The following is a 17699-nucleotide window of genomic DNA, read 5'->3' on the forward strand; positions in this document are numbered from 1 at the left end:
AAAACTGCCAACTTTTAAGGTTAGTAGTCAAGTGCAAACTGTTTGCACCACCAGAGACCTCCGTACTAATATAAGATGTTAATAATAGGGGAAACTGGGAGTAGATTATATGGGAACTCTATATTATCTTCTCAACTTTTCTGTAAGTCTAAAATTATTCTATAATTAAAAGTTTATTTAAAAGACAGTAATTATATATGCCTACAGCCTGTGATGTGAGGGGCAGACAGGTTTGTTGGTGGTCATAAGGGTGGAAAAGTAGGCAGAAGCCATATGGTGAGGAATCTTTGTGTTTATCATTATGCATTGATTTGCATAAAAAATTTGTTGAAGTCCTAACCCTGGTTCCTGTGAATGTGACCTTGTTTCGATATAGGGTCTTTAAGATGTTATCACTTAAAATGAGGTCATACTGGAGTAGGGTTAAGTCCTAATTCAATATGAGTGGTGTCCTTACAATGGAAGAGAAGAGAGACACAGAGGGAAGATGGCCACGTGAAGACAGAGGCAGAGATCTGGAGTGATCTACAAGCCAAGGAACACCATGGAATCGCCAATGTCACGAGCAATTAGGAGAGAGGCACGGTATAGTCTGTTCCTCAGAGACCTCAGAAGGAATCAACACAGCTGACACCCTGATTTTGGACTTCTGGGCTCCAGAACTGTCAGACAATGAGTTTCTGTTCTTATAAGGCACGTTATTTGTGATACTTTGGGAAAGTTGGGAAGATAAAAAGAAGCTATATCCTGTCATTAAGGAGTTGGATTAAGTTTCATTTGAAGCCAGTCCCACCTTTGGATTTTTCAGTAATAGCACTGGGTAGGTTGGGATATTGCCTTTATTATTTAAGCCAGTTTGAGTTTTCTGTTAGGTACTTCCAAAAGTAGCCTAATTGATAGAAAGCAAAAACTTGTTGGCTTCAACCTTTTGGTTAGTAGCTTAGCACAAATTCTTTGTGCCACCTAAGGACCTAAGCCTAATTAATTGATAGAATAACCTAATTAATGCACTTTACCACCTGGCACTTGGTACAAAATATTTGGTTTGATCTCGAATGGGGCCTGGTAGTATCAAAAATAACAGTGATTCACCAATCAGTTGTCATTGAGTCGATTACAACTCATGGTGACCCCATGTGTGTGTGTCAGAGTGGAACTGTGCTCTGTAGGATTTTCAATGGCTGATTTTTCAGAAGTAGATCGTCAGGCTTTTCTTCCAAGGTGCCTCCGGGTGGACTCAAACCTCCATCCCTCTGGTGAGCAGCCAAGTGTGCTAGCTGCTTGCATCACTCAGGGACTCCAATGATGATTTAGGATGGGGGAACTGAGGGAGAATATAACTGATGAGCACAAGGTAAGCCAATGCTGACTGGTTTAAAAAAAAAACAAAAAACAGGGGGGAGAGTAGAAGGGATGCGGGGGCTGGTGGACTTGATGAAGTCTAGGTTTACTAGAAACAAGGGGAGGGGAAGACATAGGAGGTACTGGTTAGTAATTAGGCCTTCTGAGTTTGTTAACCCATGTCACCTAGTAACAAATATAGTAACACTGTAATAGTGAGAATGAAATACTACTTTGAATGAGAGGCTTTTAAAGTGTGGCTAGAACCACAAGGCCACAAAAGCCTATGAAAGAGAAACGTTTTAGTATTGACAAAGAGCTAAAACACAGATTCCTATTCAACACCTCATTTTAATCTTCGGAAGGTCATTGTACTAGATCCCCCTCCCTCACTCTTCAGGAACAATCTTCGACTGGGCACATCTATTAAAACAGGGTTTTTTCTCACTAAGATCCTATGACAATTTTTTCATGTCTTTGTTATAATAATTTAAATATAAAATCAATAGAAGCACACATACAACTGCAACTTGATTCCAGTGCCTGTGTTTGCATTTATGATCTTGTTGGCAACAAGCAGCACAGATGTAATATGTAAATGACACATCTGAGTATACTGTACACTGTAAAGAGATTCTGCAGTAGTCGAATAGGGAGAAGTAGTGAAGGAACTGAGACGACACATGGCACACAATAGCACAGATGGGCTGCAGTCTAAAGAATCTGTGAGGTGGTGGTCAGTACCTTGTTTAAAATGAGAGCTGCGATTTAGTTTTGGTAAAACATCAGCAGTCACGTTATAACGCTGTTAATTTGAGTTTTATTGGTTTTGTTGTTATATTTGTGCTTGTTTTTATTTTATAGTTGAATAAGAGCTCTATGCACAAGGAGTTTATACCTAGATTTGGGTTTATAAACAATATAGTAAAATATTTTAAGTTAACCCATAAGTCCGTGAGAATTATATTCCTTTAAATGGGGGTCTATACATTTCTCCAGGAACCCTGGTAGCATAATGGTTAAGCTTTCGCCTGCTAAACTAAAGGTTGGTGGTTCAAACCCACCTAGCAGCTCTGCAAAAGAAAGATCTGGCATTCTGCTCTCATAAAGATTACAGCCTAGAAAACCCTATGGGGCAGTTCTACTCTGTTACACAGGGTCTCTATGAGTCAAAAATCAACTCGATGGCAACTAACAACAAAAACATACATTGCTCAAGATTGAGAAATACAGTATCAGAAGATTTTGTTCTAGAGAATTCTGCTCTTACTCCTCCTTGATAATAGGAATACCTCAAGTAGGTCAGAATCACTTGAATTCTCTATGGGAAGCAATTTAGGGTAGAGGTGAAGGGTTTGAACTAAGTTGGTCAGGCTGGTCACTTACTACCACTTAACATCTGGCATGATACTTCTTCATCTTGCTAAACTCAATCTTCTCAATAACATGTCGCGAATAAAAACAGTTCAAAATAAGAAGAAGCTCTAAGGAGCCTTGGTAGAACAGTGGTTAAGTGTTCAGCTGCCAACCGAAAAGGTCGGTGGTTGCAACCCACCAGCTGCTCCTTGGTTGGAAACCACCAGCTGCTCCTTGGGAGAACGATGTAGCAGTCTGCTTCTGTAAAGATTTACAGCCTTGGAAACCCTGTGGGGCAGTTCTACTACGTCATATAGGGTTGCTATGAGTCTGACTGGAGGACAATGGGATAAGCTCTTAGGAGGTGATACACGTAGTAAATGTGTGGCATCTGGTAAGCGCTTAATAAATGTTAGTTCATGTTACTGTTGTTATCATTAGTTCAGTTTCTTCTTATGATTTCAATAGGGCTTCATGAATTCTACAGGATCAAGCCTTTCCCTAGATACTCCTTAGTTTAAACAGCTTCCCAAGAAAGTGAAAGACTAATTTACAAATGAAATGGGGCGGTTATAGTAGAAAGAGTGCTGACCTGAAAACAGAATAAGCCTAAAGTTCATGTCCTGGTTCAGTCACCTAAACATTCATGATTTGGGGGAATGTCACTCACTTTGCCTAAGCATATACGTTCATTTGTAAAATGGAATAATTCTTAAGTCACAAGTTCTTACAAAGAACATTATAAACTACATTTGTTGTTGTTAGGGGCTGCCAAGTTGGTTAGGGGCCTCATACCGACCCTATGTACAACAGAACAAAACATAGTGCTTCACAAATGTAAAGTCAAATTATTATTATTCAGTAAATTCCAGAAATGCTCCTAAAGGGCACCCCCTAAAGCTTGAAAAGGAAAAAAAAAATTGCATAATGAAATTAACAATCAGGAATATCACCGCCAGTGACTACCAAGAAAAAAAAATAGTATAATCACTCCTTACCAACATATAATAAACCTTTCCCAATGTTGTTGTTGTTGTTGTTAGGTGCCATCAAGCTGGTTCAACTCATAGTGACCCCGTGTATAACAGAACAAAACACTGCCCGGTTCTGTGCCATTCCCACAATCATTGCTATGTTTGAGCCCACTGTTGCAGCCACTGTGTCAATCCATCTTGTTGAGGGTCTTCCTCTTTTTCGCTGACCCCTCTACCTTACCAAGCATGATGTTCTTCTCCAGGGACTGTTCCCTCCTGATAACATGTGCAAAGTACGTGAGATAAAGTCTTGCCATGCTCACTTCCAAGGAGCACTCTGGCTGTATTTTCTCTAAGATCAACTTGTTCATTCTTTTGACACCCCAGGGTTTATTCAACATTCTCTGTCAACATCATAATTCAAAGGCATTAATTCTTCTTCGGTCTTCCTGATTCACTGTCTTATCTTTCACATGCATATGAGGCGATTGAAAATATCATGGCTTAAGTCAGGTGCACCTTAGTCATCAGGGTGACATCTTTGCTTCTGAACATTCGATAGAGGTCTTTTGCAGCAGGTATACCCAATGCAATGCATTTTGATTTCTTGACTGTCACTTCCATGGGCGTTGATTGTGGATCCAGGTAAACTGAAATCCTTGACAACTTCAATCTTTTCTCTTTATCATGATGTTGTTTATTAGTCCAGTTGTGCAGATTTTTGTTTTCTTTATGTTGAGGTGTAATCCATACCGAAGGCTGTAGTCTTTGATCTTTGTCAGTATAAGTGTTTCAAGTCCTCTTGGCTTTCAGCAAGCAAGGTTGTGTCAACTGCCTATGGCAGGCTGTTAATGAGTCTTCCACCAAACCGGATGCTACATTCTTCTTCATATAAACCAGCTTCTTGTATTATATGCTCAGTGTACAAATTGAAAGTACATAAACTAAAAAATCAATAAAATTAAGAATGGTTTAGAAAAGTACATGAATGCAACACCACAGGAAGTTGCTTAAGAATAACTTAAGATATTATATTCTTAACTTCCAAGGACTATATCATGTACAGAAATCATAGTAATCTTCAACCTATAAAAGGTCTTATTTCTAAGATCATTTGTAAATTAGTGATTAAGAGCTCAGAGGCACATTTTCTACAGGAACAACATTTTAAACGGTGATTAAGATACCAGGCTAGTCCACACATGCTTTTTAAATCTATAATGTAGATGAAAAGAAGTTTGTTTATTTTAAATGGTCTTAGAAAACTCGCAAATTCCGTCTTCCTAAACAGCTGAAACACTGCCAATCCATACTGCCTAGGGCAACTTGAATCTTATTTAATACAGAAACAATCTGATTAAATGATGATTCTTTTAAAACAACAACAAAAAGAACACTATAAAACCTGCCAGCCTGCTCTTTACCACCTGACAACATAAGGTGTGTCTATAAATTAACTATAAACTAGAGCCTGTACATCAAAATAAGTATTGTCCCTTAAAATAAGTCACTTTAAGAGATTACTATGTATCCCAATAATAGCAAAACACTTTTGAAATTCCATTTTCAGATAATGTCCTCATAGTAAGCCACTGATTCTTTTTAATTTCTCAATGGTCCTAAACCCTTTATTTTGGGATAATACTCTTATGTTTTTATATATACCCATTGTTCTTCTTGCCATAAATGTACACTCACAACATGACCAGCTTGGAAGAAGCATACTCATTCAGATATAGAAGCTTCCCGTATGTTCTGTTTCCTTAATCAGACTTACACAGCCTTACCTCATAAATCAAGTTAACACAGCAAACACTGTAATATCACAAATGATAGTATCCTTAGTGCTTTATTCTTTATAAATAATTTTTAAAAATTATCTGGAAACATGAGCTACAGATTTTTTAAAAGTGCATGTTTTTTTAATAATACCAATGCCAAAAATAGAAAATGTACGGGGGGAAAATTCCTCTCACAATTGCAACAAAAAACAATATAAAATGCCTAGGAATACGCTTAGCCAGAAATGGGTAGGACCAATATGAAGAAAGCTATAAACTCTACAGAGGAAAACGGAAGAAAATTTTAGTAAATAGGAAGGCATAACACAGGCTTCTGGACTCAATATGATAAAAATGTAAATTCTTGCCAACATAATCTATAAATTTAAACCAATTCTAATCAAATTTCAAAAATATTTTTGGGAAACTTGAACAAATAATTTTAAAGTTCATCTGGAAGAATAAACATTCAAGAAATGCCAGGAAAATACTGAGAAGGGAAGTGAGTAATGCTGGTTGTGGTGAGGTAGAGGTGGGCCTGCCCTTCCAGACATTACAGCACACTAGAAGGCAAGATAATTAAAATGCCAAGCCTCTGGTAACAAAATGGTAGACAGTGACCACCAGGGCAACCTGATGCTGCTGCCTTGATTCAGGCAAGGTGCCAGCAATGTTACCCACCAGTGCCTGTGCACCACAGTCAAAGCAATGGAACAGAATACAAAGTCCAGAAACTAGCCAAAATATACACAAAAACTCCATTTGTAATAAAAAAAAATAAGTGGATAGTTTTTTGAGTAATACATGCAATAAGTGGATTAAGGGTGGCCCTGAATTTAGAGACCATCTCAAGAATAGATTTGATGTGTTGAACACTAATGATAAAAGTACCTGACAAGTTGTGGAATGACATCAAGGACATCATACGTGAAGAAAGCAAGAGGTCATTAAAAAGACAGGAAAGAAAGAAAAGACCAAAATGAATGTCAGAAGAGACTCTGAAACTTGCTCCTGAACATCAAGTAGCTAAAGCAAACCGAAGAAATGATGAGGAAAAGAGCTGAAGAGAAGATTTCAAAAGATGGAGATGGCTGGACAAGAAAAAGTAAAGTATTATAATGATATGCAAAGACGTGGAGTAAGAAAACCAAAAGGGAAGAACACGTTCAGCATTTCTCAGGCTGAAAGAACTGAAGAAAAAATTCAAGCCACGAGTCACAATATTCAAAAGAAGATGGAAGGAATACACACTCATTGTACCAAAAGAACTGTTCGACATTCAACCATTTCAGGAGGTAGCATGTAATCAATAACCGATGGTACTGAAGGAAGAGGCTGAAGCTGCACTGAAGACATCGGTGAAAAACAAGGCTCCAGGAATTGATAGAATAGCAACTGAGATGTTTCAACAAATGGATGCAGAACCAGAAGTTCTCACTCGTTTATACCAAGAAATTTGGAAGACAGCTACCTGGGCAATCAACTGGAAGAGATCCATATTTGTCTCCATTCCAAAGAAAGGAGATAAAACAGAATGTGGAAATTATCAAACAGTATCATTAATATCACATTCAAGTAAAATTTTGCTGAAGATCATTCAAAAATGTTTGCAGCAGTATACCGACAGGGAACTACCAGAAATTCATGCCAGATTCAGAAAAGGACATGGAACAAGGGATATCATTGCTGACATCAGATGGATCCTGGCTAAAAGCAGAGAATACCAGAAGATGTTTACCTGTGTTTTATTGACTAGCAAAGGCATTCAACTGTGTGGATCAAAACAAATTATGCATAACACTGCAAAGAATGGGAATTCCAAAACACTTAATTGTGCTCATGAGGCATCTATACATAGATAAAGAGGCAGTCGTTCGAAAAGAACAATGGGATGCTATGTTGTTTAAAGTCAGAAAAGGTGTGCATCAGAGTTGTATCCTTTCACCATACCTATACAATCTGTGTGCTGAGCACATAATCCAAGAAGTTGGACTCTATGAAGAAGAACTGGGCATCAAGATCGGAGAAAGGCTCATTAACAACTTGTATTATGCAGATGACACAACCTTGCTTGCTGAAAGTGAAGGGAACTTGAAGTACTGACTGATAAAGATCAAAGACCACAGCCTTCAGTATGGACTACACTTCAACACAAAGAAAACAAAAATCCTCACAACTGGACCAATAAGCAACATCCTGATAAATGGAGAAAATAGTGAAGGTGTCAAGGATTTCATTTTACTTGGATCCACAATTAACACTCACGGAAGCAGCAGTCAAGAAATGAAAAGACGCATTGCTTTAAGTAAATCTGTTGCAAAAGACCTCTGTAAAGTGTTGAAAAGCACCTGACCCAAGCCATGGTGTTTTCAATCGCTTCATATGCATGCGAAAGCTGGACAATGAATAAGGAAAACTGAAGAATTGATGTCTTTGAATTATGGTGTTGGCAAAGAATACTGAATATACCATGGACTGCCAAAAGAATGAACGAATCTGTCTTGGGAGAAGTACAGCCAGAACGCTCCTTAGAAGCAAGGATGGCGAGATTTCATCTCACGTACTTTGGACATATTATCAAGAGGGACCAGTCCCTGGAAAAGGATGTCATGCTTGGTAAAGTAGAGGGTCAGTGAAAAAGAGGAAGACCCTCAATAAGACAGACTGACACAGTGGCTACAACAATGGGCTTCAGCATAACAACCATCATAAGGACGGCACAGGAACTGGCAGTGTTTTGTTCTGTTGTACACAGGGTCGCTATAAGTCAGAACCAACTCGATGGAATCTAACAACAACAACATAAGGGATGCTTAGGAAATAGTAAGGAGAAACAACTTTGTGGACTAGTGCCATAAATAAACATTCAGAAAAGAAACGTAAATAGCCACTAAACATTTGAAAATGTTCATCACACTAATAATAAGAGAAACGTCCTTTGGGGATGCTTTTGACTACAAATAACAAACCAAAAAAAAAAGTCCATCGCTGTCAAGTCAGTTCCAACTCACAGCGACCATATAGGACACAGTAGAACTGCCCCACAGGATTTCCGAGGAGCAGCTGGTGGATTCGAACTGCCGACCTTTTGGTTAGCAGCTGAGCTCTTAAACACTGTATCACCAGGGCTCCAAATAACAAAAGACACTACTCAAACTGGCTTGAATAAGGGAATTTATCTCTCAAAATTGGAAGTACAGAGGTTGAGAAAGTTTCAGGCATGGTTTCACCGCAGTTCTACAATTTATCACGCTTCTAGGTTCCTACCATTTCTTCATCCTGCTCTTCACAAAATCACCTTCATCCTAAGGCTGGTTGCCTCTGCCAGTTACAAAATGGCTGCAGCAGTTCCAGGCATCACACTGACATGCAACATCCAGAAGAAGAAAACAACCATCTCTTTCTTAAGTCTCTTTTTAGGAATTAGGAAACTTTCTCAGAAGCTCCCCAACAGATCTGCTCTCAAATTGCCCTGGCCATAAATGGTTACCACCTACCCTTAAACCAATCTCTGGTAAGGGAATGGTTGCTTATGATAACCTCAGACTACAGGTTCTGAGTGTGGTCCACGGATCCCTGGGGATCCCCAAGATTTTTTCAGGGGGTCTGTGAGAGGTCAAAATTATTTTCATAATAATACTAACAGGTTATCTGCCTTTTTCACCATTGACATTGGCACTGATGACACAGAGGCAATGGTGGGCAAAACTGCCTGCACCTCAGCCTGAATTTGGGTGGTTGCACCAAACTGTACTGCTGGTCATTGTCTTCTTCAAAACCACACACTCACAGAAAAAGAAAAGAAAAACCAAATTTCATTTAAGCATATCTTCGATGAAGCAGTAAAAACTGTGTTCATGGATACCATTTTTACTTTGGCATTTTCTAAAAAATAAATGAAGTCTATCAGGGAAAGAACCGACAATATTTGTTGTCATTGATACAATTCAAGCTTTTAAGCAAAAAATTGTAATTTTGGAAAACCTGTATCTACCACTGTGAGATTAATAACTTTCTAATACTTAAATTCTGCTGTAATAAGAATGAGATATTTTTGATATTATATAAGGAAATGTGTCAATATTTGGAAGATCTACACAACTCAGTGAACCAGTATTTTCCAGATGACCAACACATGACGTTATCAAATCATGCACGGGTGAAAGATTCATTCAAAGGGAAGACAGACCAGTGGACTTTACTATAGTCACAAAGGAAAAGTTAGCTGATATGGTTTCAGATTTCATATTGCAATTAATCTTTAAGACACTACCACTTATTGGACTTTGGTGTACTATCAAAGGAGAATATCCAAATTTATCTGCAGAGACTATTAAAATACTCCTCTTTTTCCTAACTGCCTATATATCTGTGTGAGATCAGATATTGTTCACCTACATCAACCAGAACAATATATCACAATAGACTTAATGCAAAAGTAGACATCAGAATCCAGCCATCTTCTTTTAAACCAGACATTAAAGAGATTTTCAAAAATGTAAACCAATGCCACTCTTCTCAATAATATTCTTCTTTTGGAAAATATTTCTTTATAAAAATATGTTATTCCTGTTAACATGCAATGGATTTATTATTATTTTTAAATGATTTAATAAATTAAAATTTTCTTAGTTTAATTCCTAATATGGTAAATATTTATAGATATGATACACATAAAAGCTCTGTGGGGGGCCTCTCTAATTTTTAAGAGTGTCAAGGTGCCCTGAGGCAAAGAAGTTTGGGAACCACTGCCTTAGGTTAATTATCTGAGGTGACATGGATATTGGAAAGTCCATCAATTTTAAAACAACAGTGAGATCATTTTTCTCACTGCCATTGTGGCAAAGGTGAAATGCGAGCAGTGGTGTGCAGAAACAGACTTCCTCAAACACTGTGAGGGGAATCTGAGCTGAGGGACCTTTCCTGAGGGAAGTGGCAATACAGATTAACATTTTTAAAGGGAAAATATGATAGAAAATTCCATTTCTAGGAGTATATTCTAAGAGTATAATCAGGAGAATAAATTAAGGATTTGTCATCGCATTGTTTCTACATTAGGTGATTGATTAAATATTCTACACCCATGTAAAGGAAAATTATGCAGGCAGTTAAAAACATTGCTAAAGACCTAACTCATTGGTATGGAAAGATGTCTTTAATCTGTTAAATTAAAAAAAAATCAGGTACAAAAGAGTACCGTAATATGGTCTCATTTTTAAAAATTAATTATATACCACTGAATATGTATATGCACAGAAAAAGTTTGGAGGAATTTACTACTTATCTCTGATTGAAAGGATCACAGGAAATACTTATACAGTCAAACCTGTGAAAGCTGGAAGCTGTGTAAGGTGGAAACCTATCAGAGACCCAAAAAACCCAGGGAAACTCAAATATTTTCCATTAAAACAAGTGATGGAAAAGTGGCAAGACTGCACTGTGTCAAAGGCGGAAAACGTGCAAGAACCCGAAAAATAAGGCAGTCCCATAGAGTTCCAGCTCTCACGGGTTTCACTTTATTGTCTTCTTACTATGTCTCAAAATGTTCCTTTCTTTTTTTTTAATTAAACTCAAATTAGTTTTATAATTAGAAAACATAAAAACATTTTAAATTAAAAAAAATTTTTTATTTTAATTTTTTAAAAGTCTATATAATATTCAAGGAGCCCTCGTGGCAGAGCAGTTAAAGTTCTCGGTTCCTAAACAAAAGGTCAGAGGTTCGAAACCACCAGCTGCTCGGCAGGAGAAAGATGTGGTAGTCTGTTTCTGTAAAGATTACAGCCTTGGAAACCATATGGGCAGTTCTACTCTGTCCTATAGGATCACTACGAGTTGGAATTGACTCCACGACAACAGATTTGGTTTTTGTTTTGTTTTGTTTTGAACAATATTTACGGCTATAGGATCCATGCTAGGGGAGGAGGGAGAAGAAAAGGATGGCATGGGCAGTAGGTACCACTAGAAAGGTTTCAAAGCTTCTGGTCATCAACCATTTACACATAGGAAAAGATGTGGTTGAATCTGTAAGAGCCCGGTAAACAGGATCCAGACAGGGTGCTGAGGTTGGCTGGACCCAGGACTCAAATACCCAAAGGCTCAACAGCTCAGAGAAAGACTACTTAAAAGGCTGAATATGTAAAACCAGCTGAGGCACATGATTGTAGCTGCTGATGAAGGTGAGGCAAAGAACCTTACAGGAGAAAGAAAGTATGAGAAAATTAGTGTAGCAGGCAGAAGTAGAAAACAGACAAATAGCCCACGCCACAATGACAAATTCAAGTTATCCAGAAACTTCCTATTCACCTACTATGGCAGGTACTTGGTATGCTGCTGTTTGGCATTATGTCTGCTCTCCCGTTCCATTAGGTAACTGTGTTTCTGATCCACCAGAATCTCTTCATTCACAGTCCTTGTTAATTATCAGACGACAAACACAGATGGCACCAATCAGGCCTGCCCAGCCTACAGGCTGAAGCCAGTTCCTGGGAAAGCTCGTGCTCCCTCTGCTGGTCAGCTCCACACAAGGACAAGAGAGCCTGTGTCCAAAGGAGACAACTTCACAAATCACAGGGACACACTTTTGTGTTCTCTATATAGTTAATTTCAGTGAGAAATCTGGGAACCATTTTCCCAAACTGCCACCTGAAAGAGACAATTCCAGACTGAAACAATGCCTTCCTTTGTTACACCAAAGGAAAACATTATAAAAACTGAAGTGTTGTGAGAAAATATTCCATCAAAAGCATTTTAAATTCAAATGATTTCATTTTATTACTTCATAAACAAGTAAAGGTATTCAGATGACTGCAACACTTAATATGACTATAAAGCTCCATTAGAGTTTTACTATTGCTGAAAACCCGAAAATCACTAAAACAAGTAATATTTGTACAGATTTTACAACTTACAAAAAGCTCTCACACTTATTTTCACACCTAATCCTCACAATGATCATCCTGTAAGTCAGCGAGAAGGGAAAAAGGCAGGACAAGCATTTCTGTTATCACTATTTTACAGATGCCGGAGCTGAGGTTCAAAGAGGTTACATGAGTCGCCTCAATTACGTAGCTACCAAGTAGTCCAGACTCCACAGAGGCCTCCTGACTCCAAATTCTATATTCTATTCAGTATACTATGCCAGCTCAGATGCTGATCTATAGGAAGTTTTCTAAAGACTTAGTTGGATTTTAGGCAGAGAGGTAAAAGACCTAAAAAATGTTTCTATAATACATTCCACTTTTCTTTCAAATATCACCAACATTTCAGATGCTGAACCCCAGATCTCAGGAGCTTGCATGATGGGGTTGTGCTTTGCCTTTAAAGAACATCAGTTTAACAGGGGAGCGGAAATCATAATTTCCTACAAGAGCCTACTAAAAATGGAATAAAGTTAATCACAGAATTTCTATGTGTGGCATGTCTATGCCCATAAAAAGTGAATTATCAGGCTCTGTGGCTTCTATCTTCACTCAGTCAACACTGTATACGCATCTGGGCTGGGAATTCTCAAGTTCTTGTCCTGCTTCCTTTTAAATCTTTACAATCTTGATGATTTTCCCCCTTATGAACAAAGCATTATGGATACTGCTCTACTGTAGTGCCAAGATAAAAATCATTATGCCAAAGCAGACAGTAAATACAGCTATAATCACAAAGGCCCCAAAACTAAACAGCAAGGTAGCAATGATTAAAAAAAAGGGGGGGGGGAATCAATTAGTTATATATAGTATGTCCCCAGGTAGCGCAAATGGTTAACATGCTCAGCTACTAACTGAAAGGTTGCAGGCTTGAATCCACCCAGAGGTGCCTTGGGAGAAAGCCCTGATGATCTAGTTCTGAAAAACCAGGCACTGAAAATCCTACAGAGCACAGTTCTATTCTAATATACACAGGGTCACCATGAGTCAGAATCAATTCAATTTTACTACTTGTTTGGGTTTTTTTGGTTTGCTATGGGCCATATATTGCTCTAAGTGTTTTCTATGTATCAACTCATTTAGTCCCCCCAAGAACATATTTAACACATAACAAAATTGAGGCAAAGACAAGTTAAATAACTCTAGTTACTTTGGGTAACCAGAGTTACACAGCTAGTAAGTGATAAGTGTGAGATCTGAACCCAGGGAGTTTAACCCTTGAGTTCATCTATCTTCTTAAGCACTAAGCTATGCTGCCTATATAGCTGTTTTTTAAATTCAGCATTTTTAAAAGTAAACTTTTAAAAGTTTTATATTTACGGAAAAGTTGTGAATATCATATAGATGCCCCATACTTTCTCCTATCATTAACAACTTACATTAATATGGTACATTTGTCACAATTAATGAACCAATATTGATACATTATTATTAACTAAAGTCCATACTTTATTCATATTTCCTTAGTTTTTACCTAATGTCCTTTTTCTGTTTCAGGATCCCACCCAGGACACCGCATTACATTTAGTCATCATGTCTCCTAAGCTCCCCTTGGCTCTGAGGGTTTCTTAGACTTTCCTTTTTTTGATGATCTTGACAGTTTCGAGGAGTACTGTGGTTGTTGTTATTGTTAGGTGCCATCGAGTTGGTTCTGACTCATAGAGATTCTACGTACAACAGAATGAAACACTGCCTGGTCCTGCACAATCCTCACAATCATTGCTATGTTTGAGCACGTTGTTGCGGATACTGTGTCAATCCATCTTGTTGAGGTTCTTCTTCATTTTCACTGACCCTCTACTTTACTAAACACAAATGTCCTCCTCCAGGAACTGGTCCCGCCTCATAACATGTCCAAAGCACATGAGACAAAGTCTCGCCATCCTTGCTTCTAAAGAAATTTTGGCTGTATTTCTCCCAAGACGGATTTGTTTTTGCTCTTCTGGCAGTCCATGGTACATTCGATATTCTTCACCAACACCACAATTCAAATGCATTAATTCTTCTTCTGTCTTCCTCATTCATTGTCCACCTTTGTGTGCATATTAGGTGACTGAAAATAGAATGGCTTGGGTCAGGTGCACTTTAATACTCAAAGTGACATCTCTGCTTTTCAACACTTTAAAGAGGTCTTTGCACCAGATTTGCCCAATGCAATACGTCATTTGATTTCTTGACTGCTGCTTTCATGGATGTTGATTATGGGTCCAAGGAAAATGAAATCCAAGTAAAATAACATGAGGAGTACTGGTCAAGTATTTTTGTAGAATGTCTCTCACGTTGGTTTTTTCCAATGTTGTTCTCGTGATTAGACTGGAGAGGAAAACCTCAGGGGTAAAATGTCATTCTCATCACATCTTACCAAAGGTACATCCTATCAACATGATTATCACCACTGGATCTTGATCTTGATCTCTGGCTGAGGTAGTGTCTCAGGTTTCTCCACTGTGGAGTTAGGCCCTTTTCCCCCCTTCCATAAATTACTTTTGGAAGGAAGTCACTATGCACAGCCCACACTTAAGGAATGGGGAGTTATGAGTCACTTCTGCATGGAAGATTTGTCTCTTTTCCCACATTTGTTTATTCAGTAATTTACATTATTATGGACTCATGGATATTTATTTTATACTTTGGGTTATAATACAATACTACTTTATTTTGATGTTCAAACTGCTCTGCTTTAGCCATTGGGAGCTCTTTCAACTGGCTCTTGTGTTCCTTTGACATACCCCCATCATTGTGGGGTTTTTTAGGCGTACTTTCATTACTTTCTGAACTATAAGAAAACTGCTTTATTTTTCTAATATATACAAACAGAAGCCTGGGGATATGTGTGAGAATGGTTATTAACGGTGTGGGATAATGGTGCAAGGAACATAAAATTGGATCAGTCTGTGTTTATTGATATGGGCCCTCTAAGCACAGGTTCTTCATTCAATGTTTCAGCTTGATAAGTTAGAAAAGGATCTAATAGTTTATTTGGTTGGTTTAATGAAGCATGGATTAAACAGAGGCCTACAATAAATCAAGCTGAAATGCCAGACCTGCCTTAAAAGATACCAAATGCTTAGGGAAATTGGCATGTTAGAGTGTTTTTATCAGGTTGGAGCCACAGACCCATCCACAAAGTGCCCAGAGGACACATCTTTTACCACAACAGTGAGAAATACACTTGTGAAGGGAGCCCCAGCATCCTTGAAGACTGCTGCGATTGCTGTTTTATATAAGTCAGATTTAACAGTGGGAATTGCTTTAACTACAATGGGGCTGATTAGACTCAGTGGTAGTAGGGGCCAAATGGCAGCACTTAATCGGCAAAGACCAAGTGGGCATGGTTACTGTAATGGACAGCAGAGTCAATGCAGTAAAAAGAGTGACTCATATGGACTTATGACATTGGTTACTTAGTCATGCCATCCCTAGGAGTGAAACAGATGGGAAATCTAGTAAATACTTACTTGCTCTGTACAAGCCAAAGAATTCTAGGTCAAGCGAATGGCAGTTTAACTTGAATTGCCATAAGAGACAGTCAAGGCCCTTCAATCAATTCCCAGACTTGAGCCAGGTTACGGGGAAGCCTCATCCCTTTGAGGAAGAACCCCACTGCAGTACCAAAAATTTATACTGTTAACCTCTCTCCCAGCCTCCCACGAAAGGATCCATAGATGGGCTTTTACAAGAGTGACTGTTCACTAGAGAAAGGAAATAATCAGACTTTTCGAGGATTACTGGGTACTGGCTCTAAACTAATTCCAGGAGACACAAAATGTCACTGTGACCCACTATATAGAGGTCAGGTCCACCTCACAATGAGTCCAGTGGGTCCCCATATCCATCCTGTAGTGATTTCCTCACTTCCAGAATGCATAATTGGTATAGATATACTGAGCAACTGGCAGGACCCCTACAATGGATCCCTGACACGTGGAGTAAGGGCTATTATGGTAGAAAAAGCCAAGGAAAAGCCATTAGAACTACCCATACCTAGGAAAATAGTAAACCAAAAGTAATACCACACTCCTGGAGGGGTTTCAGAGATTAGTGCCCCCATCAAGGACCTGAAGGATGTGTAGGGGTAGTGATTCCCACCACATCCCCATTCAACTAGCTTATTTGGTCTGTGCAAAAAACAGATGAATCTTGGAGAATGACAGTGGATTATCGTAAACTTAACCAGGTGGTGACTTCAATTTCAGCTGCTGTTCCAGATGTGGTTTCATTGTTTGAGCAAATTAATACATCTCCTGGTACCTGGTGTGCAGCTATTGAGCCGGCCAATGTCTGTTTCTCGATTCCAGTTTTGAAGAAACACCAAAAGCAGTTTGCCTTTAGCTGGCAAGGCCAGTAACATACCTTCAGAGTCCTGTCTCAGGGCTGTATCAACTCTCCCGCCCTGTGGCATAATTTGGTCTGCAAGAAACTTGATCGTCTTTCCTTCCCACAAAACATCACACATCACACTGGTCCATTACATTGATGACATTATGTTGACTGGGCCTAGTAGGGAAGAAGTATCAATGACTCTGGACATACTGCTGAGACAGCTGTGTGCTAGAGGGTGGGAAATTGAGGTGCCTTCCACTTCAGTGAAACTTCTAGGGATCCAGTGGTGTAGGGCATGTCGAGACACTCCTTTTAACATGAAGGCTAAGTTGTTACATCCCAACCCTCCTACAACTAAAAAGAGGTACAGTGCCTGCTTGGCCTCTTTGGATTTTAGAGGTAACAATCCCTCATTGTTATCAAGTGACTCAAAAAGCTGCTAGTTTTGAGTGGGGCCTAGAACAAGAGAAGGCCCTGCAAGAGGTTCAGCTGCCACATAAGCTGTTCTGCCACTTGCGGTATATGATCTAGCCAATTCAATGGTTCTGGAAGTGTCAGTGGCAGATAGAGATGCTGTTTTGAGTCTTCGGCAGGCCCCTATTGGTGAATCACAGCACAGACCCTTAGGATTCTGGAGCAAAGCTCTGCCATCCTCTGCAGATAACTACTCTCCTTTTGAGACACAGTTCTTGCCTTGTTACTGGGCCTCAGTAGAGACCAAATGCTTAACCATGGGCCACCAGGCCTGAGCTGCCCATCATGAACTAGGTGTTGTCTGACCTACAGAGTCATAAAGTTAGACGTGCACAGCAGCACTCCGTCATTAAAAGGAAGTGGTATAAACGAGGTCAGGCTCAAGCAGGAATTGAAGGCACAAGTATGCTACATAAGGAAGTGGTCCAAGTGCCCATGGTACCCACTCCCATCATGTTATCTTCCATCTCCCAGTCTGCACCTATGGCCTTGATATGCAGGTACCTTTCTGAGACCTCCCTAAAGGACAGTGG

The 17699-nt window shown here is 39.0% G+C and overlaps 1 protein-coding gene across 9 annotated transcripts in view; it reads right to left on the reverse strand.

Moving 5' to 3' along the window:
* Positions 1-17699, reverse strand: part of METTL8 (methyltransferase 8, methylcytidine) — a 114295-nt gene that overhangs the window by 79858 nt on the left and 16738 nt on the right. For 2 of the 9 annotated variants that reach the window (XM_049887418.1, XM_049887413.1), the window contains exon 1: positions 11756-12149. The exons of 4 other annotated variants lie outside the window; for them this stretch is intronic. In XM_049887418.1, coding sequence (XP_049743375.1) covers positions 11756-11793 — 38 coding nt within the window. In that variant the 5' untranslated portion in view covers positions 11794-12149. Of the gene's footprint in view, positions 1-3695; positions 4616-11755; positions 12150-17699 lie in introns of those variants that run through there. 3 more of the 9 variants (XM_049887414.1, XM_049887424.1, XM_049887416.1) reach the window with 3 other exon arrangements.

Source organism: Elephas maximus, chromosome 6, assembly GCF_024166365.1.
Source record: "Elephas maximus indicus isolate mEleMax1 chromosome 6, mEleMax1 primary haplotype, whole genome shotgun sequence".
NCBI classification, from domain to species: Eukaryota; Metazoa; Chordata; class Mammalia; order Proboscidea; family Elephantidae; genus Elephas; species Elephas maximus.